The sequence below is a fragment of the Gracilinanus agilis genome, chromosome 6, assembly GCF_016433145.1.
Source record: "Gracilinanus agilis isolate LMUSP501 chromosome 6, AgileGrace, whole genome shotgun sequence".
NCBI lineage: Eukaryota > Metazoa > Chordata > Mammalia > Didelphimorphia > Didelphidae > Gracilinanus > Gracilinanus agilis.
This window is the reverse complement of record NC_058135.1, coordinates 64,893,600-64,911,837: the sequence shown is the minus strand read 5'-3', so window position 1 is coordinate 64,911,837 and position 18,238 is coordinate 64,893,600. Positions and strand designations below refer to the sequence as shown.

Sequence of the window (18,238 nt, the reverse complement as noted above, 5' to 3'; positions counted from 1 at the left end):
GAAGAAGAAGAAGAAGAAGAAGAAGAAGAAGAAGAAGAAGAAGAAGAAGAAGAAGAACTATTAAGAGAAATTAGAATCTCAAGTAGATATTTTTATCTGGACCCCCTCAAAAGATCACTACATACTGGCAGAGCCGTGTATCGATCTTTCCTCCCTATCTAAATACGGGACGAGACAGGTGTGGGATATCTAAGATAAAAATCTGAGATTCCTCTTTTGATTCCTTTCATAATTCTCACCTTCCTTTAAAATGCATTATAGTCTTATTGAAAAAGCTTTGGGCTCTCAGCACTCCAGCAGGAGGGGAGCTAACTCTGTTCCCCTTTGCCCGAGAACACAGATGGCTGGTACGGCCAAGGTTGAACCCTTGTCAGGGTATTTTGCCCAGAATTAAAGTAAAATAACAAAGCTCAAAAAATTGTTTAATACCATCAAGGCCGAGAAACTGATGGGGCTTTCCGACCTAACAGAGATGTCCCAGGCTTCACTTAAAGATAACACATGTAGTTGATAGTTTAGCATAAGTTTTTTGTCTACGCCTGGAGGCTTCTAAGGCTTTTGTTTTGACTATAATAAAAATCTTGCTCTCTGTAACTGTGGGAAACTTTCTTGGGCTTTTGGGGGAAAGGGATCTTTAATTTCCTTTATAATAAAGTGGCTACTTCAGTATTTCTTGAAGTACTATGACCTAACAAGCCGTGCTTCCAATCTGTTTCATTCTTTGCATCCAATGACCACCCAGGCCACTGAGATTAGTCTCTGGTTATAGAGCAGGATCTCTATAAATGGCGCCTAGAACAGACTTTTTGAGCAGAGCAAATCCTTTTTCCCCCAGCCAGAGTACTTCCCAATTTCAGGTGGCTAGGACTCTCACCTATCCGTTTAGCAGCAGCTCATGGAGAAGAGAACGTGAAGGATTACTTTGATCTTTTATCTTTATACTTTGTTCTTTTAAAATACCATCATGGGGCACAGTGAATCTAAAGAGAAAAGGCTTTTCATTGACACTATCAAATATACCCTCCAAAAGAGAGGAGTGAAAATAACTAGGCAAGAGATTACAAAGTTTCTTACTTTCATAAAAATTTGCAGTCCCTGGTTTCCAGAAGAGGGAACCATAAATTTAGAGCTATGGAATGAAACTGGCCGTGATTTGCAAGAGTATTATTCTAAGTATGGACCAGAAAAAGTGCCAGTAGAATCATTTGCCTTATGGTCCTCTAGGTAATAGTAGCAAGGTCTATATTTGGCAAGAGCAGGGTAAAGCCTGGAGACCCAATAGAGTGCCCTTTTTATCAGACATGTGAGTCTCTCTAGGCATTATAGTAGAAGGGATATAAAAAGATACAGATTCATAAGATGGCCCTGATCCATGGTACTCCCCCTTCTCATTGTTAGTGACAAACACTTGACATGTCCTTCATTAGGAATGATATGAAGCTGATTTGCTGACTACAGATGTTCACCTCTTCAATTTCAAGACCCATAGCATCATGTCCTAGAAATCAATCTATCTGTTAATTAATCCATTGACAAGTATTCATTTCTTGAGTATACACCCAGCATTGAGTTAAGCATCAGAGATAAGTGATAACCCATTGTTCCTGCCCTCAAGTCATTCGCTCTCTAATGAGGCAGACAAAAAATGAGGCAGACAAAATGTAATTATTAGATACGTATGACATATACATAGAACCTATGGAAGAAGGTACTAGCAGCTGGGGGAAGCCATGAAGGCCTTCCTGTAGAAGGCTGATTTCAAAGTAAGTCTTGAAGGAGGTCAGGGTACTTAGGAGGTAGAGGAGATGAGAGAGGATATTCTAGCCATGAGGAATATGCCAGGGAACTGAGGATAAAGGAACAGTAACTAGACTAGTGTAGATAAATCACATAGCATATGTCAGGGAATAAAATGTAAGGAAACCTGAAAGAGAGGATGGGGCTAGATTGTGAAGGGCATTAAATGCCAACTAGGATTTTTTTTTTTTTAAACCCTTACCTTCTGTCTTAGAATCAATACTGTGTACTAGTACTAGGCAATGGGGGTCAAGTGACTTGCCCAGGGTCACACAGCTAGGAAGTGTCTGAGGTCACATTTGAACCCAGGACCTCCTGTCTCTAGGCCTGGCTCTCAATCCACTGAGCCACCCAGCTGACCCCGTTAGATTTTAAAACTAACAAGGAGCCACTGAAACTTGCTACAAGGTAGGAATGGAGGTAATATGGTCAGTTCTAAGTTGAAGTTGGAAGCTGGAAAAGAGTTTAGATTTAGAGTTAGGAGCTAGTTTAATGTGGGACACTGAAAAAGTTACTCAACCTATCTGGATTTATCTCACATTATTTATAAAATTAAAAGATTATATTAGACCTCTAAATCTAAAATTCTTTGGTTCTAAAAAGATGGGTATGCATGCTGAGAATATGTTTGTTGTTAAAAAGCTAAAAGACTATTTAGGTCATTCCAAATGAAAGAAATAGATCCAAATATTTTTTAATAGTCCAGGATCCCTTTCTGCCTGGTGCTGGGTCATTAGATTGGAATTTAGGACAGGACTTTGGATGTGGGTCCCTTGCAGGTCCAGATTGGCACCCTGAAAGAAAGTCTTTTGAAGAAAGTCCCTTTCCCAGTGAGTCATCATCTTCTCTTAATGTTGACTTGGGCACTGGAGAATAACTTTTCTGGGGTCATACAACTAGTTGGCATTAGAGGCAGGGCTAGAAGCCATGTCTTTCTGACTGAGGACAATTCTTTTTGCACTACATCAGGCTGCTTCTTTTTTTTTTTTTAACACAAAAACACATTTAAGAGAAAATGGTAACTCAGAAATTAAAAAAATAGTAATAAAAATGCTTGTACAGTGGAATGCATTCACTGTTAATCATTAAATGTCCTTTTCAAGAACCTTCTGAAAACTTCATTCCCATCTGGTTAAATACTTGGTAGTTCCCAATGCTAGGGGAGATCTATGATTTTATTTTCCACAGAAATAAAATGCAATCATTGTATAGATGACTACCAAGTGTATTTACTTGGTACTCACTCAGCCCTTGCCTTTCCTCCAAGTTCCAGTCTTACATCTCCAGCTGCCTGCTGGGTATTTCCATCTCATTGCTATTCAGTCATGTCTGAGTCCTTGTGACCCTAATTGGGCTTTCTTGGCAGAGTCAGTGGAGTGGTTTGCCATTTCCTTTTTCAGCTCATTTTACAGAGAAGGAAACTGAGTCAAATAGGATTAAGTGATTTGCCCAAGGTCACACTGCTAGAAAGTGTCCGAGATTGATTTTGAATCATGAAAGCTGACTCTTCTGGATTCTAAGCCCAGTGCTTTATCCACTGCATCACCTACATGCATCTCTCACATTCTGGTTGCTTACTAATCCAGAACAAATCTCTTGGTGCATGAGGCAACTCTCCAAGATTGTAAATTGCTGAGAATATGCCAGCTTTCATTAACTGGGCAAGTTTGTTTCCTTACCTGGAAGTTTCCTATGTGAACAAAATCAGAATTCCTATACTAATAGCATGCTATCTCTATGTGTGCTAAGCCCTGGGGATACAAAGAAAAAGCAAAAACACCACCTTTGCCTTTTCCAGGGCAACAAGGTGGCATGGTAGAATCAGGAGTTCAAATATGGCCTCAGACACTTATTAGCTATGTGACCTTGGGCAACTCACTTAACCCTGTTTGCCTCAGGTTCCTTATCTGTAAAATAAGCTGGAGAAGGATATGGCCAACCACTCTACCAAAATCTACCAAGAACACCTCAAATGGGGCCAAGAATAGTCATTGCACACCCAGGCTTCCTTCTTATTGCCTCCTTGATGGAGTTCACTGCCACCTAAGGTCATATCTACGAGGTACAAAGGTTTTATAATTATCATTTTTTCTCTTCTTTATTTAGTACTTCACCACAGAGTTCAAGATAAAGAGGCTACACTGCTGAGATAAGAATACCTGCTTACCTGATAAATAAACATCCTTCCTCACCTTTAACACTTAACTCTAGTTGTCTTCAAGCTTTGAGAAACCATGGGTGTGTGTGTGTGTGTGTGTGTGTGTGTGTGTGTGTGTGTGTGTGTGTAACACCAAAAGTCTTTATGACCTTATTTAGGCACCACAAATGAAATGTTTCCTCAAATGGATCTGCTCCGTGATATAGTAAATGGAGCACTGCTTGAAGATCTGAGTTCAAATCCTCTGCCTTGGATTTCTCATTTATAAAATGAGGGGGCTGGACTGGATGACTCCTAAAGTCTTCTCCAATTCTAAATCTGTGACTATGGCTTCACATTCACCCATAAGTGATACCCAAATTAGTTGACTTGCCCTTTTCTATAAGATTTACAAAAACCTCAGATTACCAAGAAAGAAATACAGGATTGGAACAATGGGGATATAGTGTTAAAATGAATTTGGTTAACCAGACTCTAAGTGAGATATTTATTGCAAACAGAATTTAGAATTTGAACCGACTGTCCAAACTGCTTGTGCCCCAACTCATCTCCAGGGGGGAGAGAGGGAGAAAAGACTAGAAACACTGATAGGAAGGGATAAGACACTAAAAAGTCCAGTGTACTCCACTATCTTGTACTAGGGAACAAGTACTTCCCTCTTAAAGATGAACTTTATTGGACAATGGCATCTCCGAAATAGAACATGCTTTACACAACCCTAGCTTTCTTTAATTCGTATCAGCTCATCTCCACAAAAGGAGTAGTTAATCGGGCATCTATCCATTAACACCGAGGGCTTCCTCCTTCCCCCTTAAATACATGAGAAGGAAACCTCTTTTCAAGGAACTTTCACTCTTAAAAAAAAAAAATACAATTATTTACAAAAGAGATGGACTCGTTCCTTTCCTCATATGACATCTCTTCAAAGAGAAGCATTTCTACTTAGATCTAAAATAGATACTTGTGCACAGGAAAACTGAAGGATTTGAGGAAGTAGATTATTAACTCCTTGGGAACAGGAAACTCTCTTATTTCTCTCCCAACTCCCAGCCCAACTCCATCTAATATCATTAGTATTTCATAAGTGAATGAAGGAGGAGGACACTTCGAGACATCTCAAAAATTACTATGAAGCAACCTTAATCTTGGAAATGGAAGTTGATGTCAATTGCCATAAATATTCTCCCAACTATTTCTCCTGACCTTGTTCCTGTCCCCCAGAATCCACCAAAAATACATTTACCTGACACATTCATCAAGGTTTAATGTAAAGCCATCTTCCTGTGTTGTGCAATTTAGAGCTGGTGGAGGGGACCTTTAGAAATCTTCTTGCCCAACCTCTTCAGTTTATATTGTGCCAACTCAGAAGAGAAAGTGAGGGGCCTGAGGCCATACAAGGCTCCTTCAGGGCTGGAAGCTGGCCAAGTCTCCTGACTCTCAGACTAGGGTTCTTTCCATTACACAATGAGAAAAGTTTGAATTAAATATGAAATCTTACAGAATCACCGGAGACTGGCCACCTTCTTTAATTGACATTTCTTGTCCTCCTGGTTCTAATAGTTTGGACTTATTAAAGAGGATTGTTTTATTCACTGGAGATTATAAATTCATACTGCAGTAACTTGAACCTTGGTTTTAGACAGCATATGTGGGACACTGAAATAAGTACTTAAGTACTATGTGGTAAAGATAAAGGCCTTCCTGGTCCCCTAAACATTAGTGTCTCCCTCCCCAAACTACCTGGTATTTATTTATATATATTCTCTCATATAGGGTGTCTTAAAAATCCTAGTTTGATTTTAAGCTATAAAAGCTGCAATTTAAGCAACTAAAGCTTTATGACTTAAAACTGCATGTGTGTATATCATTAGTGCCTAAAACAGTGTAGATACAGTAGACATTTTTAAACTCTTACCTTCTGTATAAGTATCAATTCTAAGACATGAGCGGTAAAGGCTAGGCAATTGGGGTTAAGTGACTTGCCCAGGGTCACATAGCTAGGACTTGTCTGAGGCTAGATTTGAACCCAGGTTTTCCTGACTCTAGATCTGCCCCTCAGCAGTAGGTTTTCAATGAGTGCTCATTGACTAATTGATTAGTAGAAACACAAATTTCTAGGCAGCTAAGTGGTGCAATGCCTAGAGCTCTGGACACATTTAGACTCAAATACTTATTCTTATTTCAGTTTCCTCATCTATAAAATGGGGATATAATTGCAGAACCTACCTCCTTGGCTTGTTCTAAGGATCACATGAGATCATGTTTGTAGGGTGTTTGGCAGACCTTGAGTGCTATATAAAATACTAGCTATTGTTAAGTTTTAAAACATTTCAATCACAGTTTGCAGGAGTTCTAATTAACCTTTCTAGGAAACACCAGTAAGGAGTTCAATGACTCCCTTACTATTAGGCTAGCACTCTAAGTGATAGTATAGACCACTCAGGCTCTTATTCTCTAATCAGGCAGCTTGCTCTTAATTTCAAGCTGTTCAGTCATTTTCAGTCATGTTCTAACTCTCTGCAACCCCATTTTTCAGGTTTTCTTGGCAGATACTGGAGTAGTTTATGATTTAGCTGAGGCTAGACTTGAACTCATGAAGATGAGTCTTCCTGTCCCCAGGCCTGGCACTCTACTGTGCCAATGGCTGCCATCATCATTAAAATGAGTGATAATATATTATTGTTGATTTTAATATTATTAATAATAATCTGGTATGGAAAAGAATGCTACCCACGTTCAGAGGAAGAACTGCAGGAGTGGAAACAGAAGAAAAACAATTGCTTGAACGCATGGGATGAGGTGGACATAATTGGGCATGTAGACTCAAAGCTACCACACCAATGCAACTATCAACAATTTGGAAATAGGTCTTGATCAATGACACATGTTAAAACCAATGGAGATGTGTGTCAGCTATGGTGGGGGGGAGGTTGGGAGTGTGAAGGGGAAAGTAAGAGCATGAATCATGGAACCATGGAAAATTTTCTAAAAAATAAAAAATAAATAAAAACTAATAATCTGGTCCTGGAATTTCAACATGTCCTAGGGGGACCTCCAAGTACAAAAACCTCCCTTTCTTGAGAGTGAATCAGCATCTCTTCTGCTTGATCTCAGAGAGTTGACTGAGGACATTTGGAGTTTAAGTGGCTCATTCCTCATCACAAAGTGAATTCTATGTTTGCAGGCAGGACTTGAACCTAAGTCTCCCCGAGTCCAAATCTGGCTTCCTATCCATTGTATACCCTGTTGCCTGTTATCATTATTCATGCCTTCACAAGAATCAGAGAGACCCTTCAAAATATAATATTTGCAAACCTGTAAGTGCTCTATAAAGGCACTATTAGCCATGATAAATGTAAATTCTTCTAAAGCTATCTCATCCTGCTTCATCCAGAAGCAGAGAAGGCTACGAAGCTTTTGAAGGCTATGCCAGCAAAAAGTGAGGGCTGGTAAGTCTAAGCAAATTGGAAAGGCTTCTGCCATGGGACAAATGATACACCATATCTCTCACCTCAAAGGACCAGTCCACCTCGTTTGGGCAGGCTCCTCACCAGACTAGCTATCAGTTAATCACTTAAGTGACCTACCCAAGGTCTCACATTGTAGGGTTTAGGTTGGAAAATATTTATGGTTCACTTCAGTTCTTCAACAAAGCTGTGATTTCAATCAACACAGATCATGGCCCCAACATATCTTAGTTGAGTCTTTAAAGTGTTACTGGCACAGCTAGGTGGCATTGGGGTTGGAACTGGGAGGTCCTGGGTTCAAATCTAGTCTTAGAAACTTCCTAGCTGTATGACCTCGAGTGGTCCTAGTCTTTGTTGCTCTTCTCTTTTAGAATTGAGATTAAGACAGAAGGTAAGAGTAGGTTTGAGGTTTTTTTTTTTTTTTTTTTAATGTGTCTTCATGGCCAATCTTGTGATAAACTACTACAAATTGAGCTAGGATCACACTTGATTGGACCAACCAGAACACAGAAGCATTTACTAGAACAAAATGCTTTACAAATATTCTTTTATCCTCCCCATGACCCTGAATGGTAGATGCTATTATCATTCCCATTTGTAAAATGGGGAGGTTTTGAGGTTAAGTTACTTGTTAGAGTCACATAGCTAGTAAGCACAGCATTTTGAGTCAAGATCTGAACTCAGGTCCTCCTGACTCTAACCACCTAATTCCCTTTAAATTTACTCTTTGCTGACATAGCCAGGATCTATATTGGTGATGAGTGTAGACTGAGGGTAGGGATTATGTGCCTAGAGTTTAATAAATGTTTATTGGTTGAGGCATCTGCCTGAAACTTCACTGCTTCATCATGTGGAAAATACGATCACTGTGACAAGTGAGGCAGCAGGATATTACAACGATAAATTTGTAGTAGAGGATCTGGGTTTGAAACCTGCTTCTGCCCCTTAGGAGCTGTTCCATCTTGACCTCAGTTTTCCTCATCTGTACACTGGGGTTTGAAATACATGACTTCTAAGGTCCTGTTCTAAATCTATGATCCAATGATCCCACAAACTCTAAGATCAAATGTTTTGGTTATTACTCCTTTCCCAGGGCTACTACACATATTACACTGTGGAAGAAGCATGGGACTAGTAATAGTAATGAGAGCTAGCATTTCTATAATATCAACTCCGTGCCAGGTACTGTGCTGAGTATTTCACATTACCCTCCAAAAATCCTGGTAGGCAGGTGTTGTTATTATTATTATTATTATTATTATTTCCATTTTACAGATGAGGAAACTAGGGTTGATAGGGGTTAAGTGACTTGTCCAAGGTCACATAGCACATAAGTGGTCTCAGTGCCTGAGGTTAGATTTCAACTCAGATCTACTCTACTTCAGTACATACTGCACCAGTAGTTGACTACTGAGAGTTGGATTCTAGTGCTGTTCTGTTGTGTATCCTTGGATTTCAATTTCCTTCTTTGTGAAATGAAGAGTTTGTTTCCTCAGTTTTCTCCTCTATAAAATGGGGGGGGGGGAAGAGGGTAGGGGGGAGAGAAGCAGGCAAGTTCTAAAGGAAAGAAAAAATGCTAGATGTGAAGTCAGGGGACCTGAATTCAAATTCAGTCTTTACTACTTCCTTCTTACAAAGAGAAAACCATTTCCTTCAAGTCTTGGGAGTTTGACTTACTCATTTGTAAAATGAAGAGATTAGATAATCTGGAAAGTCCCCTAGGATTCTAACTCTGTGATCCTGATCCATCTCTGATCCAACAATCTATGAACAAGGGAGAGCAAAAGGCTGACACCAAAAAGGGGTGGTGGTGGGGGGGGGGAAGATACTCTCTAAATCCATAGCATTTTCAATTTAACTGAAATAATACAAATAAGAAGCAACAGTTCAGTGGGCATAGTTGGCCTCAGAGACAGGAAGATCTAAGTTCAAGTACTACCCTAGATTCATCCTGGCTCCAGCTCTTGAGAAAGTCACTAAATCTTTTCATTTCCCCCAGGCAACTCTTCCATAGGGGCCTACAAAATCGGTGGGAAGGTCCAGATATGCATTGGCACCAAGATTTTTTCCAATGAATAGTTCTCTAAACCAAGGAAATTCCAAGTCCAGTCCCCTCCACCATACAGAAGTACTTTAAGGACGCAACGATTTGCTCAGGGCAGATGTGGAACTATTATCAGATAAGAGGAATTTTTCTCCGGAGGAACAATCGCAGGGATGACCCAGAGATGCCAGGATGCAAGATTTCCTCGATTAACACATACCTGATAAGTGTGGGTTTTGGAAACATCAGAAACGCATGCAAGTCTTTCCTAGCCCCCCAGAACCCCCCCCCCCCATTATATCTGCAGCAGCAGAAAATCCCGGGAGGCCTCTAATCTCCAGCTCCGCCCCAGATCCAAGATAAACAGCTAATGCTTGCCCTTTAGACTTACTTACCCAATGACAATCAGCCCCTGTTTGCTCCTGCTCCAGTTGCTGCTGCCGCCGCCCTTGGGGTCCCGAACCTGCCGCCCACTGAGGGGTTGCAGGGTCCGGGAGCAATGCCAGCCCCCACGGCCCCCATGCATGAAGCAGGCAGCGGGGCCCCGAGCCCCCTGGAGTAGAGGGCTTCCGGGCTCCTCGCCCCCCGCCCCTTTTTCTAGGGCCTACGCCCCCTTGGGACGTGTTACCGCCCCTTAGTCAGCCAGGCTGGGCTAACCCCGGGCATGGACCTCCACCACCCGCTCCAAGAGCCCACTGTCCCGGAGTCTTGCGGCTGGTCAGCTCCAGCCATGGGCTCCTCAGGGGCTCCCCTGAGGACTGACCCTTCGTCCTTCACAGCTGCTGCCCTTTACCCAGGAGAGCCCGCTCTCCTCTCTTAGCCAGGTGGGCGTGGGTAGGGGCCCGCACCCAGTCTGCAGTCTGCTCGCCGCCAGCTAGTGACCCGAATGCTCTTCCTGGATTTTCCCTGAGCAGCCTCGCCACATTCCCCAGACTCCTCTGCCCCCAATCCCAGCTGGGCTGGGGAGGGCTGACCTCTCCCTCGCCCGGCCACTGGCTTCCACACTCCCCCCAGAGCTCCCAAAGCTAGCGGCAGCCGCCTTCCAGGGACGTTCGAGCTGATGAAAACATCCGCCCGACTTTCCCTCTGGGGCAAAAGCAAGGAGCCTCGCCTAAGCAGATGCCAGATTTCATTGTCAAGTGACAGGCAGGCGCTCCGGCCTCCAGCCCCAGGAGGCACTGAGGCAGACTGCCTGGCCCATCCTTGCCCTCCCGCTAGGGCTTTGTCTTTTCCCAGCGGACGGCACTCCGGAACTCCTTTATCTCAGAGGACCTAGGCTTCAATGGTTCCAGCCCACTGCCCTGGGGTGCTGATAAACCATTCAGTACAGGGAAGGAAAATGGAAAGAACAATGAAGTAGACTCAGTACTGCAGTCTCCAGCATCCCAAAAGTCTGCATCCCCACTCTTCAGGCTCCCCAGGAGGATGTTAATTAAGGAGGACCCCTCCCTCCCCCCCCTCCCTCGCCTGGATTTTCCTTCTCTGACTCAGAAGGGAGATCCTACTGGCTTCTGCCTCCCACCCAGAAAGAAGAAAGCAGATTAACTCTATCCGAAAGTGTTTAAACTAAGGTTTTATTAGGCACCTGTGATGTGCCAAGCACTGTGCTGAGCAAAGAGAAGCCCAGAGGAGATAGTCCTTTTTCTGGAGAAGCTTGCACCCTAAAGGAAAGAAAGCATATACATACCCGAGTCACACATTATTTCCAACTGGAAGGTTTTGTTTTGTATTTTGTGTTGGGGGCAGGGGGGAAGCGGAACGGAGAAGCAGTGGTGGGGGCGCTCTGGAGCGGAGTTTCAGAGAAAACTGGAAGGCACCTGGAGATCCAGAGGTGCTCAAAATGTGGTAGTTAGATCCCTGGGTGTCCCTAAAACTCTTTCAAGGGATCCCCACGTTTAAAACTATTTTCAAACTAATACTCCTCCCTTTTTCCAACTACCTATCTGGGTGAGATTAGGTTGTTTTCATATATTTCAGCCCAAGTCATCACAACCCACCGAATGCAAAAACAGGAGAAGCTATAGTGGCATCTCCTATTATGCCAAATATTTTGGAGATTTGCCATTCTTCTCAATTTTTCCAGGATCACAGTTAATTACTCTAGGTGGAATTGGAACTCTAGTTTTCCTGATACCAAATCAAGACCTCCATCCTCTGCACAACCTAGCTACCTACAAAATATATGTCTAAGTAGCCTTCTCCTGCTCATAATCCTAAAGTTTTTGATAGTTCCCTAACTACAATCATATTCCTTAATTTGGCATTCAGGACCCTTAACAGTGTGGCACCATCCTCCCCCTTTCCCCCAACTAGCACCACCATTGCCTGTATGTATATGCAGTACTGCAGGACCACCCCTAGGTGTCCACCTTTGCTTTCTGGAGGGAGCATATTTGTTTTGTGGATCTTGGGTTTAGGAAAAAACAAATGGTAGTGGGTCTATTAGTTCCTACCTTGATGCTTTTCCTACTTTTGCATATATATGAGGACAGAGGGTATTTGAATATTTATTACACTTATGAACTTTTTCCTTGACATTCATTCATTCATTGTGTTTAAAATTTTTAAACATGATTTTCCCCATTGTTATCTTCTATGAATTTCTTGCTCTATATTTCTTGTTCAGTAAACAATTTATTCTGCATTTATTAAGTACCAGGCAATGTATGAAGCCCTGAAAATACAAAGAAAAGCAAAAGCAAAAACAAAACAAAACAAAACAAAAAACATTCCTGATTCCCATATGTGATGAGGCCAAACCCAAGAGTATGAGGATGAGATGAGAGGGCATGGGAACCAACATTAATGCACATGCCCCAGCACTGGTAGCAGCTTTACTCTAATACCAGTCTACTAAGTCATGGCTACTATGTCTAAGGTATTATTTTATAGGGAGAGAGAATGCAGCAGGCTCGGCAGACTCTACCCATAACAATGTCAACATATTGGTGCCAGGTAAGTTCATAAGAACACAACTACCCTAATAAAAGGTTAAAGTTTTGGAGAATTTGATTTTCAGGTAGCTAAGTTCCTAGTGCTCCATTGATTTTGATTTCTAATTCAAATATAGACTTTCCTGACACTGAATATCTTCCCAGTATCTATTCTTGCCTATATTATTAGCCCTTGGATTTTAGTCCATGAATTTGCAGCTATCTTAGTATAATGCTAGGCTCACTTTTCAGTTTACACTGACTATATGTTCAGTATATTCTCGCTCTCCTTCCAAATCAAACCACCTCACCTTTAGAGCTCTAAGGTGCTGAAAATTATGAAAAAGAGAATAGATAACAAAATCACATTTCTCTGTAGCATGTAAATTCTATTAACACTACAGAAAACACCTCAGTGGAATTTTATCTTTATTTTTAGAAGGATCACAGCACCATAAATTAAAGAGCACCTTATTGGTCATCTAGTATAAAGTGAACATTTTTCAAATGGGGAAACTGAGGCCAAGAGAGGGCAAGCAATTTGCCAAGCTCACAAAGGTAAGAAATAGCAAAGCTGGAATTCGAACCTGGATCATCTGTCTTCAGGTGCAATGTTTTCTGTTAGCTATTTCTGTTAACAGTTGAAATTTAGTGATTCATGAACTCCTTTGGGGTTTGTGATGATGGTCCAAGGAGTGCAAAATAAAATTCTTTAATGGTATCTTAAGCAGTAGCATTTGTAAAGAATATGATGAGTAGTATTTTAAATGGCCCTGTGGATTCAGAACACATTTGGTGGTTGTAGCAAGGTTTTTTTTGGAGCTAAAAACATTTGGAATCACCAAGCTGTGGGACCAACTAATTATCTAAACAAACAAGTGTTAATCTCCACCCTCGAGCCTAGCCCCTTTTTCTGTTACTTGAATTCCACTGTTGTAAAGATGGATTTTGAATGTTTTATATTTCTCTTAGTTACTAGGGAAGGTATATGTTATTAGAATCTGTATTGGTGGAGGGAGGACACTTAAGAAATCATAGAAATTATATTTGATTGTGAGCTCCTTGAGGGCAAGGTGTTCTTCCTTTCTATTTGTATTTGAATTCCTTGCACTTATCTCAGCATCAAGACTTTCAAAATGTCAGAGTACCAATCCTCTTTCTCCCCAATCTCTCTGCAGAATTTTGACTCTCCTTGATACTCTTTCGTCCTTGATACTCTCATCTCTCTAGTTTTTTGACACTCTCTAATCTCCCCTGGTTTTCCTCCTACCTATCTAACCATTCCTTCTCCATCTCCTTTGCTGTATTCTCCTCCTGAACATGCCCTCTAACTATAGAGGTGGAGTCCCTTAGGTTCTGTTCTGGGGTTCTCTCCTCTTCTCCCTCTATTCTACTTCACTTAGGGAACTCATCAGCTCCCATGGATTTAATTACCATTTATGTTCTGATGATTCTCAAATCTACCTTTTAAGATAGTTGATATCATTATCCTCATTAGTTGCCCAAGTTTATTTTTTCATTGTAAATTACTGTGTCCCCCCTGCAGCCTAAGACAGTCATTCAACTGACCATTGGCAAAGTTAACTGAATGAAGGACTTAACTACTGTTGCTAAGAAAAACAGAGATAATTTGAAACAAGACTTGTAGTCAAGAGATTACTAAGGAGGATGTTTATTAAAAGGATTTAAATAGAGATGCTATTGTCTCTAATCATATTTTAAATTCTTACAAACAGACTCTTTCTCCCTTCCCAGAGTAGGAAACAATGGAAGGAATGCTGGAGTCAGCCAAAGGACCTGGGTTTGAATCTTGGCTATTTAACTTGTAACCTCTGGGATCCTAGGTAATTCATTTAACTTTTGGGGCTGCAGTTTTCTGATCCATAAATAAAGGATGCTAGATTACCTGACCCTTAAAGACCCTCTCAACTCAGAAAATATTAGATGAACCACATAGTTTTCTTTCTAGACCTGAAAATTTGTTTGGTCACAGCTACCCTTAATAATAATAAATTAATATTTGCATAAAAATTTAAGGTTTACAAAACACTTATGCAAATTATTTCATTTAAACCTTTCAACAAATTTAGGAAGTTTAAATCCTGTATTACAGATGTTATTACCTCCATTTTATAGATGAAGAAACTAAGGCTAGTTAGTTAAATGGTTAAGTAAAAGCCAGTGAGGTTAAATGGCTTGTTTATGGCCACAGAGATAGCAAATCTTGACAATGGGACAAGAAGCCAAATCTTTTTCTTCAAAACTCAATCCACCATCCTGCTGTCTACTATGTCTAAGTCTCAATTTGTAACCACACTAAGTAGCATATATATAAATTTGTTGGTGTTATTGTTATTCAATCATTTCAGTCATGTCTGACTCTTCATGACCCTATTTAGAGTTTTCTTGGTGAAGATATTTATCATTTCCTTCTCCAGCTTATTTTACAGATGGGAAAACTGAGGCAAACAGGGTTAAGTGACTTAAGTCACACAGCTAGTAAACGTCTGAGGTCAGATTTAAACGTAGGAAAATAATTTCTGATTCTTGGCCCAGTGCTCTATCCATTATGCCACTTAGCTTCATAGATAGATAGATAGATAGATAGATAGATAGATAGATAGATAGATAGATAGATAGACAGACAGATAGGCAGATGGATAGATAGATAGAAAAGCAGACAGACAGATAAGATATTTAGCCAGGCATAGACAGATAGATATACACATAAACATATGCATTTATATACCATATATTATCATTATATACACACATATATACATACATACATACATGCACACACACATTTATTCATGTATATGTAATAGTAACTAGAGTGTGAAGTTTTGGGATAATACTCCTAGTCTATTTGGGCATCTAGGTGCCACAATAGGTAGAGCAGAACCTGTAGTCAGGATGATCTGAGTTCAGATCCAGCCTCAGACACTTATTAGTTGTGTGACCCTAGGCAAGTCACTTAACCTCTGCTTGCCTCATTTTCCTTCTCTATAAAATGGCACCTACCTCCCAGAATTGTTTTGAGACTCAAGAGAGATAATATTCATAAAGCCCTTAGCACAGTGCCTGCCTGGCACAAAGTAAGTACTTTATAAGTGTTAATTATTATAGTGTAAGAATACAAACTTACCTTTTCTTATTCTTTCCTTTAATTTGTCTCTTTATCCTTCCATACTTTTCACCTCTCTCCCAGGCCACCTCTGCATCCTTCTCAAGTCCTGCTTCTACTCTTTCTCCCCTCCATTCCATTCTTGACAAAAAGTAGGGTACCAAGTAATTTCCCTCAAAGCAGATCTGATCATGTCAGCCCCCTACTTAATAAACTCCAGAACCTTCTTATTACCTCTAGGATCAAATATATACTCTTCTGTTTATCTTTTAATGTCCTTCACAACCTGGCACAGACCTATCTTTCCAGGCTTATTATATATCATTCTTTTCTACACTCTGTAATCCAGCAAAAGTGTCCTTCTCTCTGTTCTCCACACAGTACACTACATTTCCAGTCTCTGTGATGTTGCACTGGCATCCCCTTACCCAGTATGCATTCTCTCCTCATCACAGAATTTCTTTTTTCCTTTAAGATGTAGTTCAGATCCCACTTTCCACAAAAGGCCTTTCCCTGCTTCCATCCCTCTTTCAAATACTAATGCCCTCCCTCCCTAACTAGCTTCTACTTTACTACCTTGTATAAGAGTCTGCCTCTTGGAGATTTTGCAAAGCTGAAGATCAAAAAGAGGGAAAAGCAGATGTTGAAATGTAAGAAGGAAGCCCTTTGGAGCATAGAAGAAACAATCCAGACTGAGAAAAGGTCTGGGACATGAATAGCTCGACTACCTATGTAGGAGCTGACCAGACCATGAACTTGCCACTAGGGAACAGACTATATTGGTAAGTTTGACCTGAATAAGAATCTGGGAAGTATAACTGCCTAATCCCAGACTGATCACCAGGAGCCCTAGTACAGGCTCTGGCTGAAGGAATTTGCTTTTAACTAGGAAGGACTGCTGACAGGAGGAGCTATTTCTCTTTCTCTTTTTCATGCTGGTCTGAAGTCACCATTCCAGACCCTGGTTCTGAGAAAAGTCAAAGCAGATAGATTTGTTTTAATCCATGATTTAAAAAAAAAAAAAGTCAGTCCAGGCTGAAGAAGCATTCTGGGCAACATTCTACCTAAAGAAAGCACAGTATCACTCAAACAAACTAATGGTCAAAGGAAGTAAAAAACTGCAAATGCTCTTCAAAGAATAAGTCCAGGGAATCCATATCAGCTGGTTTATCAGAAGAGTTTAGCAGGTCAGCACTCTGGCCAGTTCAACCTGAGAAACCATAGCTCTGCAGGAGAACATCCTTCCCAGCCTGGTCTGGCAGATTTCCAGTGGTCAGAAACCTACTTGGTCCAGCCCAGAAACAGCTGAATGTGGAGAGGAGAGAACTTAGCAGCTGAGAGACCTGCTTGACCTAGCACACTTGTTAACAAGGAGCCCACTGATGGGGGCTCCTGAGCTTTAAAGTTAAAAGGATAACCCACTTAGAATGAATTACAAGCTTATAAATCAACTGCCCCCAGAACCCTGGGAGCTGTAGCAGTAAATCTTCTAGGGACTCAGTGTTCAGTTTTAGTACAGCTTGGGGGAGATGTAAGCCCAAAGCAAGTGTTAAATATTTATTGTCTTTATATTTTTTTGTGTATGTCATATATTTTTTATATATGTACTTGTCTCTGCTGTTATAATGTAAGGCTCTCGAGAATATTGATTGTTTGATTCATTATTTTTGTATCCCTCAGTGCCTAGGATAGACACTTAACAGATAGTTGATTCTTTTTTTTTTCTTTAAAACTTACTTTTTGTCATTCTCTGAGACAGAAGGGTGAGAGCTAGGCAAACAGGGGACAGTGATTTCCCCAGAGATATATAGCTAGAAAATATCTGACATCAGATTTGAACCCCATTTGTCCCAACTCCAAGCCTTACATTCTATCCACTGAGCCAACTAGCTGCCCCTACTTGATTGACAAGCAAAATTGTCTTTCTTGCACTATAATTCTCTAGTCCCTGACAAAATGTACATTGTTCTTAATCCAGGACTCCAGGAATTTCAAAATCAAGAAAATTCCACAGTATGTATTAATAGATCTTGCTAAGAAAAAATTTAAATAATTCTAGCTAACTCTGGCCCAATAAATCCAGGCGGTGACAGAGTGCTAAACCTAGAAGGTGGAAAGAATTCTTTTATAAGCTTGTAGCTGATTCTAAATTATATCTACAACCTCAAGCTCAGCTATGCAAAAGGATTAGTGAGAATGACTCACCCATTTGACATTATTTATAGGGTTCATAACAAGGAACAGACAGATTCTTTAATTGACAGGTAGATCACATCTCATTTTTTCCTTTGGAAACTATGTAATTTTCAACTATTCTTTCCAAATTTATTTATGTCACTTTTAAAACGTACTGATAATGGGAAGGATTAAAGAATGAAAAGCCAAAGCATTATACCAGCAATTCTGGCCATTTTTTGGCAACTTTAATAAACAAACAAATAAAAACTACCTATTTTGTTTTGTTATAGAGTGTTATAATTAGGGCTGGCAGGTATTCCAGAATTTAACTCCAAACCTGTCATTTTACAGTTTAGGAAACTGAGATATGGGCCATTAAGTGACTAGTCCAAGGTAACAGATAATAAGCCTCACAAGTAGAATTCGAACCTGAAGCCTCATAATACAGAAGATAAGGGAGGAAAGGAAGAAAGGAAGAAAGGAAGAAAGGAAGAAAGGAAGAAAGAAAGAAAGAAAGAAAGAAAGAAAGAAAGA

At 40.5% G+C, this 18,238-nt stretch overlaps 1 protein-coding gene across 1 annotated transcript in view; it reads right to left on the bottom strand.

Moving 5' to 3' along the window:
* The window catches only part of FAM149A (family with sequence similarity 149 member A), a 55,493-nt gene that overhangs the window by 25,991 nt on the left and 11,264 nt on the right, over nt 1–18,238 (bottom strand). The window contains exons 2-4 of the mRNA XM_044681653.1: nt 10,315–10,577; nt 9,862–10,063; nt 7,271–7,379 (exon numbers count right to left, since the gene is read on the bottom strand). Of these exons, the coding sequence (XP_044537588.1) occupies nt 7,271–7,379; nt 9,862–10,063; nt 10,315–10,577 (574 nt within the window). The remainder of the gene's footprint in view (nt 1–7,270; nt 7,380–9,861; nt 10,064–10,314; nt 10,578–18,238) is intronic.